We start from the raw sequence: 16025 nt of genomic DNA, 5'->3' as shown, positions 1-16025 counted from the left end.
TTGATAAGATAACGATACTATATTGTTCTTTATGATATCATTTTATCACTATTTTATACTATTCTACAATTAGAATTACGTTACGACATGTCATTCATCTTCTATCATGATGATTTTACAGTGATTCCATACCTTTTATTGAAGTTTGTTCTGCTATTGAAACTGGTCATTTAGTATTTCTATTCTCTCATAACTCTTATTACCACTGTTATTTTTATGCGAAAAATTAACAATTTCAAAACTACTTTTTACAGATTTCTGTAAGATTTCTTACAGTATTTCTGATACATCATAGAACTTTTTACAGATTTCTATAAGATCTCTCACGGTATTTCTGATACCTGATACTACAGTGTGGTCCACGTTATAATGGCAGTGGAGAAAGATAGGAGAACAACGTTGCCAATACTCTGTCTTGTCATTGCCTTCTATAGACGGTAGCTGATACAGGTTTATTAATGTAATATCAACTGTTCATTCTCGTTAAAAAATCAATTATATTATTGAGCAAAATTATATTTTTCAATAATTGTTTATGAGTTTTCATAATTAACATACTGTATAATAGATAGTACACATATTCAAATTTCATGAGAAATTTTCGAAAACTCCTTCATCTTCCAATACCTTTTTTCATCTTAACTGATTATAATCAATGAAATTCTTCTCTTCCTCGTATATTATAAGTTACTATCGACTCCATACTCCATTTTACAAGTTTGTTCAGTCATTGAATCTGATCTTTTGTGGTATTTATTTCCACTTACAGCCCATGTCACCACCCTCTGTGATACGTCTACTTTCCACATGTATTGTGCTCGGTGTTCCAAACATTTCGCATTAGATGTGGTTTTCGATTCGCACAGAGAGCCGCCTCTTCCCGCCCCTCGCCCTGCGTTTACTTCCTTCCGGTAAATTCGATTTGTTTCGGACCCACCCCATATCCGCATACACTCACCTCCCCACCCCAACAACTCATCATTTTTTCAACATCGCCTCATTCCATATTCACCACCCTCTTTTCGGTTATTGTTCAGCCTGAACATTCTATTCATGCTCTCACTCTCTCATCAGCATTCATTCATACTCATTCTCTCTTACTCAAACTGTCACTTTCCCTTTCTCTGTCTCTCTCTCTTTCTTTCTTGGTAGAGAGTTAGTGGGAAGGATATTTTGAATATTCTTTCCGAAGAATGGACATTGATAAAATGTCCAAAGCTCCGCCAATTTATGTAGATGCATAACAATATTATCTTTAGTTATTACAAATTGCTTTTTTCGTATCATATACAGTTCAATAATTATTTTCTTAGTCTATATTATGTAAATTCATCTATAATTTTGCTGTATTGTAAGCTATTTTATATAAGTGTATAGGCCAGTATATATTGTAATCTACATGAATAAAGTACTCAATCAATCAATCAGCATTCATTCATACTCAATCTCTCTTACTCAAACTGTCTCTCTCTCTCTCTCTCTCTCTCTCTCTCTCTCTCTCTCTCTCTCTCTCTCTCTGTATTGAAGGATTGTGTGACAGAGAGGACCTGGAGTTCTAACTCCGCCCTAATGAAGGCATATAATTAATCAATGAATCAATCAACCAGCATTCATTCATACTCATTTTCTCTTACTCCCACTGTAACTCTACCTTCTCTCTCTCTCTCTCTCTCTCTCTCTCTCTCTCTCTCTCTCTCACTCTCTCTCTCTCTCTCCCTTTCTCGAATCCATCACAACCCGGTCGTGTGTTAATGGGGAGGATATTTTATATCCTTCTTAGAGAATCGACAATTATTTGTTGAAACACCGCCGATTTATGAAGTTACATCACATTATTATATTATCGTTATTCTAATTGCATTCAATCTTTATTCTCATTGATTAATTGTTTATACTTTGTTAAATTCGTTGAATAACTAGCATTACCGTCATTTAATGTAAATCACTGTATAAGCCTGTAAATATTGTAACATACATAAATAGAGAAATCTAATCTAATCTCTCTCTGTCTTGAAGGATTGTCTGACATAGAGGACCTGGAGTCCTAACTCCGCTCTAATGAAGGCATATAAATAATCAATAAATCAATCAATCTCACTCTCTTTCTCCCCCTCAGCCCTCTCTCTCACTATGATATCATAATTATTGTTTTTATCTACATAAATTAGATATAGAAATTAGGCTTAGCAGTTCAATTTCTGTAGATAGATTATTTCTGAAGAAACATAATTTCTGTAGATACAAACAATATTACATCATAGTAGTTTCAAATCGCATTTTATCTTGTATTCTTAAATACTCTTCAATTTACATTAACTTTTATATTTTATTAAAAAGTGTGATATCTATATATATAAAAGCGAAATGGCACTCACTCACTGACTGACTGACTCACTCACTCACTCACTCACTCGCATAACTAAAAATCTACCAGAGCAAAAACGTTCAAATTGGTAGGTATGTTCAGTTGACCCTTTAGAGGCGCACTAAGAAATCTTTTGGCAATATTTTAACTCTAAGGGTTGTTTTTAAGGGTTTAAAGTTCGTCTTTTAGCATGTATATTCTTCTTCTCCCATCTCTTAATTATAATTGAAATTTCCATATCATATGTTACTATAGAACTATAATCTAGATAGAGTACCTCTTTGAAACAGTTGTTAACTGGCAACTAAATTAATAATTTTGTCAGGTTGGCATTAAGTTGAGTTGACTTTGTTAGGTTGGCACCAAGTTGAAGATTTAAATGCATTTATCGAGGAAAAATTGATTGGGCACTGCTACTTCAATCCTGGGAATATTATATTACTAGCCGTCAGGCTCGCTTCGCTCGCCATATCCGTTTAGCCAGACGTTTAGTCTGGACCCCCGACTGGATTGTCCTAACATGATAAAAATGCAGGCGAGCGAAGCGAGCCTGCTAATCTCATTTTTGGACAATCCAGTCGGGGGTCCAGGGGCGGAGCCCCCTGGCTAGACGGATATGGCGAGCGAAGCGAGCCTGACGGCTAGTTTCGTATATACGATACATTATCTGCGTACAAGCCTGTATGTATTGTAATCTGTATGAATACAGTAATTCAATCTCACTCACTCTCTCTCGCTCTTTCTCTTTTCCCTCTCACTCCTTCTCTCTTTCTCTTTCTATGAATAGCGCAGGGTACTTTATTTATTACTCCTTCTCTCTCTCACTCACTCACTCTCTCTCTCTCTCTCAGAGTACTCAACCAATCTGTCTCTCTCTTCATCTCCATCCCTCTCTTTCTCTCTCGTCGCCGTCAATCTCACACTCTCTCCATTATAATAGCAGATATTATCAATATTAAATTATTATGACTGTCATCGCCATCACTCTATTCTCTCTTCCTCTCTCTCTCTCTTATCTCTGAGTTTGTGTCTCACAATTCCCTTCTCTCTCTTTGGGTCTGTGTGTCTCCCTCCCTCTTCTTTCATTCTCTCCCAATCTCTGTTCCCCTCTCCCTCATAGGAAAGAAAAACCAGGGTGAATAGGAATTGTATTCTATAGAGCCCTTGCGTTTTTCAATAACCTCTACTACGCTTCTAATATGAATTAGTTTTGGACGATTGACTGAGCCAATACAATTCGATTGTAATCCAATAGAAAGCTTATATTAAATTCCTATCATACTTGCCGTTGTCGTATCTATTGTTGGAGAAAACTCTCCCTAAAAGTGAATGTGTGTGTTATTTAGGAATCCAAAATGAGAGATTTTTTATTTTCTTGTAATTTTTCAAATTTTAATGAGTTTGAATTGATTCATAGTGAACTCTAGTGATCTTCAACTTGAGTACTGTATAATCACTTCCTAGCTTTTTTATAGCCTACATCGACATTTATTTATTCATTCAGCATACAAACAAATTTCGACCAATTACCAAAACTCATTTCCGTTTCTTCTATTAATGTGATGAATAAGTAAGGACAAATAAACTAGGAAGAAAAAAGAAACAAGAAACAATATTTATCTCTTGCATAAACAATTTTACTGCATGCCTTGATAAAGAATTTCATTATAAAATAGCTTTCCCTCTATTGTAATTATTATATTTCTGTTGGACTAACTATAAAATTCCTAAAATCCCTCGTAAGAAAATACGAGAGTTCTCTGAACAATTCTAGATAACAACATTCAGGTTGAGATCTATATTCTTCTTGTTAGAACCTTCCGCACTCTGGACTAGTCACTTTCCTTTTAACAGATCAGTTGTGAACAAGATTTCATTTTGTTAACGACAAACCTACAATAGTTATTTGTGCAACTAGTGCGCAAAGTGACAGTTTGCTGCACCGAAAGAAACGTTTACGCCCGAGCCGTAGGCGAGGGCGGAATGGTTTCTTGAGTGCAGCAGAGGAACTTTGCGCACGTATTTCACATTAAGTTTTACCTACAGTTACCATTGAATATGAAAAGTGGGTAATTATGGGTAAAAATGTTTTTCTGTGTAATTTTATTATTGATAAAAACCTTAATTTATTGTCAAATTGAATGAAAATGTTGTCCTTGGTTATAATATCTAATACTAATAATTTGCTCGTTGTGCTTGGTTGCACCTCTGCTCACTATAGCAGCCACAGCAGTCACTGTTACCAACTTCATTTTGATTTTGCTGCACTGTTGCTCCATATAACCTACTAAGTATTTTGCGTTGCCATGTTGCAAATCTGGAGTGCAGAAAAATTTTTCCCGCACTAGAGCGGAAAAGTGATTCTTTGCGTTCTGTAATCAGTGCAGCAATGGCCACTTTTCAACGTAACTGTGGGAAAAGTAAAATATTATTTAGGCCCAAATTAACCAAAAACAAAAACTAGGTTTGAGCGGCAGTTCGTTCTAAGTCACATGATTTTGAATAACATTTTGTTGAGTTATTTTTGGTAAATTGAATAACTTTCTCAGAAATTGATATTTTTATAAAATTTTGGTTTTATTCAATCAACAATACCATGAATAATTTATCCTCTAAATCTCATGGATTTATCTCTTATCGAATTTGAAATGTCCCAAAAATTTGAACTTTAGGCGCTCATATCTCAAAAAGTAATGATCGAGAAAAAAATGTTTTCCCGAGAAAACATTTTTATTTTGATGATATACAAATCGAAAAACTTTGAAAAATATCATCAATAGAAAGTTTATTTTTAGCCTTTGCACAGCCTTAATATGATTCTTTGTTCATTTAGAATCAGCTGACGCTCAAACCAAGTTTTCATTTTGGTGAATTCGGTCCTAACAACTTGAATTCTCTTTTATTAGTTTCTGAATAGTGAAGCTGTTCAATAAAGACATGTGAAGAATTTGTTTTCAATACGCAAACCCGTTATTTGAAGAGGTTTTACTTGAGTTTTCAACTTATTCCGACGATTTGTTGCCGAAAAACACAACAACATTTTTTCATCAACGTGTAGATCTCCCCATCACAGATATCATTGATACTGATCAATAAAAAATGACAATTATAAATCAGCAAAATATTATGACAAGAAATCATCTACTATCAATAGTGACTGATTAGCTATAAATAGTGATTCATTCATTATCAATAATAGTGATTCATGATCAATTGATGAAAAATATGCTTGTCAGCAACGATAGCTGAGATGTTGATCACTATTTTATGTAGTGAAATTCATAATTTTCTATATGTTTGTTGCAGTTTGCCGATCCTGTATTGTGAAGTACGTGGAGAAGACCAGGTTCTGCCCTATCTGTGAAGTCCAGTTGAACAACAAAAATCCATTGCTCAGTCTCAGGTTAGTATCTTTATTTGATATAAGGTCATATGTATTTAATCATTGTCTTTTATTCTTTAGGGCTACATTTAAATATAAATAAAAATCTAAATCTAAGTATCCTTCTCAAATTATTTAATCACGACAGTTTCGGCGATATATTGCCATTATCTTGATAATGCATATCGGCAATAATTATAATCAATAATAGGACCCAATAGAGACTTTTCAAGGTAATTTTCTAACCAATAAGGTCTAGACTGGACTAGCTAACAAGCCTGATTTGAAACAAGTTATTGAACATTATTTATAAATTTCAAGTTATATGAGGATGAACTGGTCAAAACATTGACTAATACAGGATACAAAAACAAACTATAGCAGATAAACATGAATAAATACAAATAAAAATTGAAATCTGAGTATCCCTTTTTAAATTATTTAATTAAGACATGTTTGGGCGATATAATGCCATTATCTTGATAATGCATATCGGCATTATATCGCCGAATAATTAAAAAAAGGATACTTAGATTTCAATTTTTATTCGTATTTAATCATGTTTATCTGCTATAGTTTGTTTGTGTATCCTGTATTAGTCAATGTTTTGACCAGTTCATCTTCATATAACTTAAAATTTATAAATAATTTTCGATAACTTGTTTCAAGTCAGGCTTGTTAGCTAGTCTAGTCTAGTCTTTATTGGCTAAAGAATTATTATCTAGGAAAGTCTCTATTTGATCCTGTTATTGATTTTAATTATTGCTTGACTGCTTTGTTCACGTGTTAACCCTTGCTACTCTCAATTAATTAAATTCCGAATTATAATACACTGTATATAGCCTACACTTATTCACTTATCATGCAACGTTTCGATCCTACTTATATCCCATATTTGGTAGAGAGTTAGTGGGGAGGATATTTTTAATATTCTTTCCGAAGAATGGACATTGATATGTCCAAAGCTCCGCCAATTTATGTAGATGCATAACAATATAATTATTATCTATAGTTATTATATTACAAATTGCTTTTTCATATCATATACAGTTCAATAATTATTTTCTTAGTCTATATTATGTAAATTCATCTATAATTTTGCTGTATTGTAAGCTATTGTATATAAGTGTATAAGCCAGTATATATTGTAATCTACATAAATAAAGTACTAAATCAATCAAATCAATCAATATTGCTCTCTGGGTGGAGTAGTGGTGTTGGGACAGATCACATGACATGACTGACATGTGTGGCAAGCACCATTCTAGGCCGTTTTATCCGTGATCGGATCGGAGTGGGATCGGAGTGCTAAATGATAAGTGTGATGGCCTGGGCTTCATACGGGTTACACTAATTGGGAAGTAGTAGAAAATGAATTATAATATATTCGGATTTTATTGAAATAGTATATTTCGCACCTAGAGCAGAAAATGAGATTTTTCCGGCTCGAAATAGGTTTTCAAGTCCGAGGCCCTAGGCCGAGGACTAGAAAAGATTGAGAGCAATATTTTTCGCCACACACAAAAACAATATTATATGAGAATAGTTGTTTACTAAGCACTTCCGAAAGCAGAAGTGGAAGGTGATAGCTCTAGCAAATCTCAGGTAATCTGAATATCAGGGAATTGTCTAAGTATTTTTATTTTTTATTCTGATTTGTCTAAATAACCTAAAAGATTATGTTCAATTATGTGGGAGGTTAAGTTTATACTTTTTATTCTTTCAAATGACAATAAGATGATATTATTATAAATGTTTTAATTATTGAATGATGAACAAAAATAATGAAAAGTTTTTTGATCAGCTGTTCTTTGATCACCTTTCTTAGTTCCATGTTAGCGGCTGGAAAGGGTAGTCTTTCCGGCCTGTTCTGACGTCAGACGAGAGTCGTCTGCAAACAATGTCTTTCAGATCTACGTAGGGACTGGAAAACAGCTGCTTTCTGTGCAGTGTGGCGAAAATATAAATAGCCTATTGTTTTGATCGAATCTCTGATATTTCGATATTGTTCGATATCTATCTATTCATCTATTAATCGATAATCTATTTTCTTGTGTTTACAGCCCCGACAAGACGCTTCAAAGACTAGTCTACAAGATGGTTCCCGGTTTGTACAGCAGTGAAATGGCGCGACGCCGTAGCTTCTACCAGAACGGGGAGACGTCAGCTGGGTCGTCATCTGATGAGACGGACGCCAGCAGCTGTGACGTGCCTGACTCACATCTCATTGACGCCGCGGCAGCCAACGTAAACGGAGCCGCCACTGTTTTCTATTCACCTGAAGACAGTATCAGTCTTTCTCTCGAGTACTATAACAGGTAAAAAACTCAATATCAAATCAGAATTCATAAGATGAAACATTTTCACACATTTTATTACGAATTACTATAGTGATGTCCACTTTATAATGGCAGTGGAGAAAGATGGAAGAACAGCGTTGCCGAGTCTCTGCCTTGCCACTGCCTTCTGTAGAGAATAGTTGATATCTGTATATCTGATTAACCGTTCATTCTTGTTTTAAATTATCAATTATGTTTTATTCAGGATAGCTGATACCTGTATATCTGATTAACCGTTCATTCTTGTTTACTAGAAGTTCTGTGAACAGTTGACTTCACGCAGTATTCTCATCCACAAGTACCTGATTGAAACTATAGACCTTATGGAAATACAGCAATAGACTGGCTTCTCCACACATCTGTGTAATCACTTGTCAGCTGATTTATGATGAATAATTCTATAGTCTGATTTTTACTCTAATATTGGCGTATGAAGAAGGCTCCTTTTTCCTTTTCTGGTATATCCTTCAAATGCAAAATTTTCAAAAACCTCGAATGCTCAAAAGCGCGTCGACGCTCATTTAAAAAAGGAACATACCTGTCAAATTTCATGAAAATCTATTACCGCGTTTCACCGTGAATGCGCAACATATAAACATATAACATATAAACATATAAACATATAAACATATAACATATAAACATATAAACATGTAAACATATAAACATATAAACATATAAACATATAAACATATAAACATAAAACATATAAACATAAAACATATAAACATATAAACACATGAACATATAAACATATAAACTATAAACATATAAACATATAAACATATAAACATATAAACATATAAACATATAAACACATGAACATATAAACATATAACATATAAACATATAAACATATAACATATAACATATAAACATATTAGCATTCAAACATTAAAACATTTAAACATTAAGAGAAATGCCAAACCGTCGACTTGAATCTTAGACCTCACTTCGCTCGGTCAATTACATCAAAGGTCCTATGACGATGATGTTTCAAAAGATCTGCAACCGGCACAATTTCGACTTATTCATAAAATATGTTTGTTTTGTATAAGCCAATTAATTTGAAACCTTGAAGATTAGAAGGTTTTTCCTCATCGATTATAAGTGAGTTATCTGGTCAATCGAAAAGAAACTACAAATTTTATAGGTCAGGATATATAGGCTAACCTTTTTCCACGTTAGTTGCCATTCAACTTGAGTGCAATGAATCAATCTTTCATCTTCTGCTCTATTCACCATTGAATGCCTCCGCTGGAATGTATTATTCGATATCTATCTATTCATCTATTAATCGATAATCTATTTTCTTGTGTTTACAGCCCCGACAAGACGCTTCAAAGACTAGTCTACAAGATGGTTCCCGGTTTGTACAGCAGTGAAATGGCGCGACGCCGTAGCTTCTACCAGAACGGGGAGACGTCAGCTGGGTCGTCATCTGATGAGACGGACGCCAGCAGCTGTGACGTGCCTGACTCACATCTCATTGACGCCGCGGCAGCCAACGTAAACGGAGCCGCCACTGTTTTCTATTCACCTGAAGACAGTATCAGTCTTTCTCTCGAGTACTATAACAGGTAAAAAACTCAATATCAAATCAGAATTCATAAGATGAAACATTTTCACACATTTTATGACGAATTATAGTGATGTCCACTTTATAATGGCAGTGGAGAAAGATAGAAGAACAGCGTTGCCGAGTCTCTGCCTTGCCACTGCCTTCTGTAGAGGATAGCTGATACCTGTATATCTGATTAACCGTTCATTCTTGTTTTAAATTATCAATTATGTTTTATTCAGTATAGCTGATACCTGTATATCTGATTAACCGTTCATTCTTGTTTACTAGAAGTTCTGTGAACAGTTGACTTCACGCAGTATTCTCATCCACAAGTACCTGATTGAAACTATAGACCTTATGGAAATACAGCAATAGACTGGCTTCTCCACACATCTGTGTAATCACTTGTCAGCTGATTTATGATGAATAATTCTATAGTCTGATTTTTACTCTAATATTGGCGTATGAAGAAGGCTCCTTTTTCCTTTTCTGGTATATCCTTCAAATGCAAAATTTTCAAAAACCTCGAATGCTCAAAAGCGCGTCGACGCTCATTTAAAAAAGGAACATACCTGTCAAATTTCATGAAAATCTATTACCGCGTTTCACCGTGAATGCGCAACATATAAACATATAAACATATAAACATATAAACATATAACATATAAACATATAACATATAAACATATAAACATATAAACATATAAACATATAAACATATAAACATATAAACATAAAACATATAAACATAAAACATATAAACATATAAACACATGAACATATAAACATATAAACATATAAACATATAAACATATAAACATATAAACATATAAACATATAAACATATAAACACATGAACATATAAACATATAAACATATAAACATATAAACATATAACATATAAACATATAAACATATTAGCATTCAAACATTAAAACATTTAAACATTAAGAGAAATGCCAAACCGTCGATTTGAATCTTAGACCTCACTTCGCTCGGTCAATTACATCAAAGGTCCTATGACGATGATGTTTCAAAAGATCTGCAACCGGCACAATTTCGACTTATTCATAAAATATGTTTGTTTTGTATAAGCCAATTAATTTGAAACCTTGAAGACTAGAAGGTTTTTCCTTATCGATTATAAGTGAGTTATCTGGTCAATCGAAAAGAAACTACAAATTTTATAGGTCAGGATATATAGGCTAACCTTTTTCCATTCAACTTGTGTGCAATGAATCAATCTTTCATCTTCTGCTCTATTCACCATTGAATGCCTCCGCTGGAATGTATTATTCATCCTTCTTTTCTTTTGTCCTTTCTCTTCTTTCCGCTTTGAATTGTGTGCTTTGTATGCCGCGATTCCTCTTTTCACCTTCTCTTCCATGCGTTCTCCTAAAGAGAGAACTGCTCGTATCCCCGATCGCAGTAGCGTGAAAAACTATTCTTCTTTCCCGCTATCTTTTGCAGACAGGATGCTCTCATTCTCATCCACTGAAAATAACTCTCTCTTTCTCTTTTTCCCTCTAAGTAAGCCGCTCGTTCTCTCCCTCTTCCATATTCTGCTCTAGTTTCCCGCCTTCCCACTTTTCAATAGTATGTACAGGTCTGTTACTAAACGTTTCATTGCTGAAAAAATCGTATACATTTCGGACTTGACTTTCTATTTTTCAAAAGTTTGTACGAGGCTATGTCTCATACTTCCAAAGTTCCATGACTTCGATAAACTTCGAATTCAGTTGAGACGTCGACTCGTATGTTTGATTGATTGGTTGAGTACTTTATTCATGTAGATTACAATATATACTGGCTTATACACTTATATACAATAGCTTACAATACAGCAAAATTATAAATGAATTTACATAATATAGACTAAGAAAATATGTTTGAGAGATAAATTAATCAAACGAGAAGTTCAATGTAAATGGTATAGCTCTAGATTTCACAAAGTGTCTGATGCTTTCTATTATTTTCAATAATCCAAATCTTCCTTTCACTCGAAATAAACTGTTCAATGATTCCACTGTTTACTGACATGCATGCTATCTGCACGATACAACGTTTCACAGTCTAGGATTTGCTTGAGGTGATATCTAACGATCAGGAGTTTGGTTTCTTTGAGGTTTTCCAAACAGTCAAAGCTTTAAAAAATCACAGATAGAGTACAAATAATTTTTCATCATTGGAGAATTCATATTCAATTCATGAGATAATATTCTATTCAACTGAATTAAGTATGAAGAACTTTGTAGTAACACCATTTATAACCATAATAGCGAGTAAATCGAGAAAAACTTATTTGTTGAATGCGTTTACAAAATCAAAAAAATCTTCATTGTCCAATACATATCATGAAAATCTAAATATCATACTGAGTATTATATGAGTCAAAGGATTCAAAATGAAGGCAATATTGTGAGCAGATCATCATAATAGTATCTTAAGTCACAAGGACGGGAAGGGCCGTTTTGCAGGCGTGAATGATGTTTCTAGTCGAGGCGTCAGCCGAGACTAGAATTTTATTGGAGCACTGCAAAAGACATTCACGTCCAAGTAACTTACACTATTTTTCGTCATAATAATCTGGAAAAGAATAATTAAGAAACAGAAAACATTACCCGCTTGTGCTGGCATTACTACATGCATTCTATAAACATAACCTAGATTACAAGTTTCGAATCAGGAATATCTTGATTGTAGTTGACAAAACATCCACCTGGAGCACTAAAAGGCGGCAGTTTTGCTGTTCCAAATTCGGAACTAGGAAACATACTCGACTGTAAAGAAAACATATGATTTTATTAAAGTATAATAATTATGCTGTAATGAGAATCATATGTTTGTTTGTTCTACAATCAGCTGTTTACCGGCTTGATTCCATGGATGTAAAACAGCTGAAATTGAATGACTATGACAAAAAATACAAAATCATACTCAATGATAATATCGTATCTGACAATAAAGGTTCCGATACGTTTCGACCTTGATTCTAATTTTCTTTCCATACTTTTGAAAGATATATAGACTTTAATGGCCGGTTTCCGAGCTTGGGATTTAGCCAAGTCCTAGACTTTAAACAGCTGGAGTCAGAAAATTGGCTTTCCAAAACGGGGCGTAGTCGCAGCTTTTATAACAGTAGTTGTAGTTTTTATTTTCTCATTTCTATAATTGGAAACGTTTTTCCTTGACGAAATGAAACATTCTTAAATAATTAAAAATAGCTGAAACTTTACACTATTTTCTCTTTATTTTATTTTGTGTTCAATTTTCTAGTTTTTCGAAATTTAATTCAAACGTGACTATAACAATGACTGCGACTATAGTGAGGTCCACGTTATAATGACAGTATTTGATCAACTTTGGTTTTGCTATCCTTGTCTATTATTCGACAAAGCCGGTGGTACTATCCTTTTCTAGGTCCGCAACGATGCCAATTATGTTTTTTAAAGTGTAGAAATATAATTAATTAATGCAGAGAATCGGCATCGCTATTCTTCTATCTTTATCCACTGCCATTATAACATGGACCTTAAAATACACCCCGTTTTGGAAAACCAATTTTCTGACTCCAGCTGTTTAAAGTCTAGGACTTGGCTAAATCCCGAGCTCGGAAACCGGCTCTAAGAGTTTCTATACTTATTGTTCAAGACTTTCAACACTCAATGGATCATGCCAATTAAACGCGTACTACATTATCAGTTACAGTTCAATTTCATAGTTTGTCAGTTGCATTCATAGTAAGAGGTAGTGTAAAGTGTTGTAATATCGCGGTTACTACCGCGCAGGTCCAGTGAATGAGTGAGTGACATTGAGAGAAGCAGGCAATTAAAATAATTAACGGACGTTTGTGAAGAAACACTTCGTCTGTGATAACAGAGAAAAAAGGTATTGAGAGAGAGGATTGGAACAGAAGGAGAGAGAATGATGAAGGTGGAGTGTGGGAGGTAGGAAAAACGAGAGAAAGAGTTGAAGAGAGTGAGAGAGAATGATGATGATGGAGTGTGTGAGGTAGAAAAAAAAGAGAGAGTGAGAGAAAATGATGGCGATGGGAAAAAAGTGTTTTCTTCTTCTTATCCTTCTTCTTCTTCTTCTTCTTCTTCTTCTTCTTCTTCTTCTTCTTCTCTTCTTCTTCTTCTTCTTCTTCTTCTTCTTCTTCTTCTTCTTCGAAGAGAGTGAGAGAGTGACTGATAACGGTGAATGTCTTTGGCGCGGCGGTAGAAGGAAGTGATCCGAGCAGTTTCCTTCCTGTACTGTGCACTTTTTGCTCTCTCTTTTCATCTCTGCTATCTTTGCCGTGTTGTTCTGTGGCATTGCATTGCCGAAATGGCGTGACACCCAGTCGCCTTCCAATGTGTTCTCGTGACTTACCAGCCGATGTCGTGATACTTGACTAACTAGAAGGTCGACGTACAGACGAATCGCCGACTATTTCTCCTCAAATAACTGTAATAGACTCAAACTTTCGGAATAGATACTTCCCGAAACCTGGAAACTTATTTTCTCGAGAGATCTTTAGCTTCACTTATTGCTTTCTCCTCTTTTACTCTGTCGCGAAAGTGTATAAATCTGGCTCCCACGAAATTTCTTCTTGAAAAAGTTATTGTGATTTATATTCTATTTCTATTGTTGTATTGACTCCTCATCTGTAACGGATTTGTTCCATATAACGGGAGTAATTTTCAGGGGAATATATTGTAAAATGTACTTTCTGAAAATAAAATGAGTCTGAATTTGAATTCTTTTGACGATGACCTCATGTTTGAAATAAATCTATCTCAACTTCCAGACAACAGATATAATATAATATACGTTTCCAGAAAAGAGTGATTAAAAATGGATAGACTGTGTTACAAGTGGAGGATAAAAAAAAGAGAGGCAGGTCTTCAAGTAAATGAAGTCAACATGTGGCTACTATGGGAACGTGACAGTACTATGGGACTGCGACATTTGAGGACTAATTCCATTGCATTGCAAAGATATGAATTCTTGAATTCCATAGTACAAGTCCCTCTAGAGTAACTCAAAATTACAATCCTAACTATCTTCAAATGAACACATTTAATTGCACTGCTCATATGAATCCTTGAATTCCACAGTACAAGTTTCTTCAGTTACTGTTAAATCCAGTTACACAAATTAAATAATCAATCTCAGTCACCTCCAATTCGTAATGTTGTGCCTTTCCTCATGTTAAGTATGTGTACACAATGTGATAAATAAATAAATAATTTTAGTCCTCAACTGTCACAGTCCGCAACTGTCGGGGCTGTGCAAAAATTAAAAAGTCCTCAACTCTGAGTGCAGGCGACATTCCAGGACTCTTTTATCAGGAGTCCTGGGCTGTCGCAGCCCTCAACTGTCGGATTCCATCACTGTCGTTTCTGTGCTTTCAGAAGAGTCCTCATCTTTTGGTGTCCTCGTTTGACATGACCCGGCTACTATCCTACAAATTTCATTCTCCTCTCACAAAATACCCTTTATCAAATTCGCTTTTCTGAGTTTATTTACTCTGATTGATTCTGGAATCAGACTTAGACTGGAAGAAACAGGAAATAAAATAATTAAACTCAATACTGATACGTTACAATCTAGACTCTTGAGTTGTGGATGAGAATTAAATAGCAGGCTAATGTAACAGATTCATTGAGATATTAGTTCTCTAATTTTGATAATATTGAACTTTTTATCCTTCAGAATTATTATCACTGTCGCTTCTGTGCTTTTAGAAGAGTCCTTACTATAGGCTACTAGAAATTTCGATTCTCCTCTCACAGAAGTTGTGGATAAGAATTTCATAGCAGGCTAATGTTACAGACTCATTAAGCTGTTATTTCTCTAATTTTGATAATATTGAACTTTTTATCCTTCAGAATTATTATAACTGTCGCTTCTGTGCTTTTCGAAGAGTCTTTACTATAGGCTACTAGAAATTTCGATGCTCCTCTCACATAAAACCCATTATCAAATTCGCTTTTCTAAGTTTATTTACACTGATTAATCCTAGAATCAGACATAGGCTGGAAGAAACAGGGAATATAATAATTATTCTAAATACGTTACATTAATACTAAAATTAACGTTCTAAAATGTAGATTCTTGAGTTGTGGATGAGAATTACATAGCATGCAGGCTAATATAACAGATTCATTGAACTGTTACTATGCAACTTCTAATAATTGTATTTTTTATTCGTCAGAATTATTTTCAACGTTTTTTTCTGTTTTGTTGCAGTGACAAAGAAGCTGGAGATGAGTCGGATGTGAACTGCTGCTTGAAAAAAGTGGTAAGTAATTTATAGTTTGATCTTAAAACGTCAATGAAACTGAATTTGAATCTGTCTAAATCATACATAAAAAATACATGAATGAAACT

General features: G+C 34.3%; 1 protein-coding gene across 1 annotated transcript in view; it reads left to right on the top strand.

Moving 5' to 3' along the window:
- LOC111059463 (uncharacterized protein DDB_G0283697-like) overlaps positions 1–16025 on the top strand; it is a 111970-nt gene that overhangs the window by 90134 nt on the left and 5811 nt on the right. Inside the window, 4 exon segments of the mRNA XM_039419432.1 lie at positions 5672–5768; positions 7811–8065; positions 9412–9666; positions 15885–15936. Coding sequence (XP_039275366.1) covers positions 5672–5768; positions 7811–8065; positions 9412–9666; positions 15885–15936 — 659 coding nt within the window.

Source organism: Nilaparvata lugens, chromosome 1 (assembly GCF_014356525.2).
Source record: "Nilaparvata lugens isolate BPH chromosome 1, ASM1435652v1, whole genome shotgun sequence".
Classification (NCBI taxonomy): Eukaryota; Metazoa; Arthropoda; class Insecta; order Hemiptera; family Delphacidae; genus Nilaparvata; species Nilaparvata lugens.
This window is presented reverse-complemented; position numbering and strand designations above follow the sequence as displayed.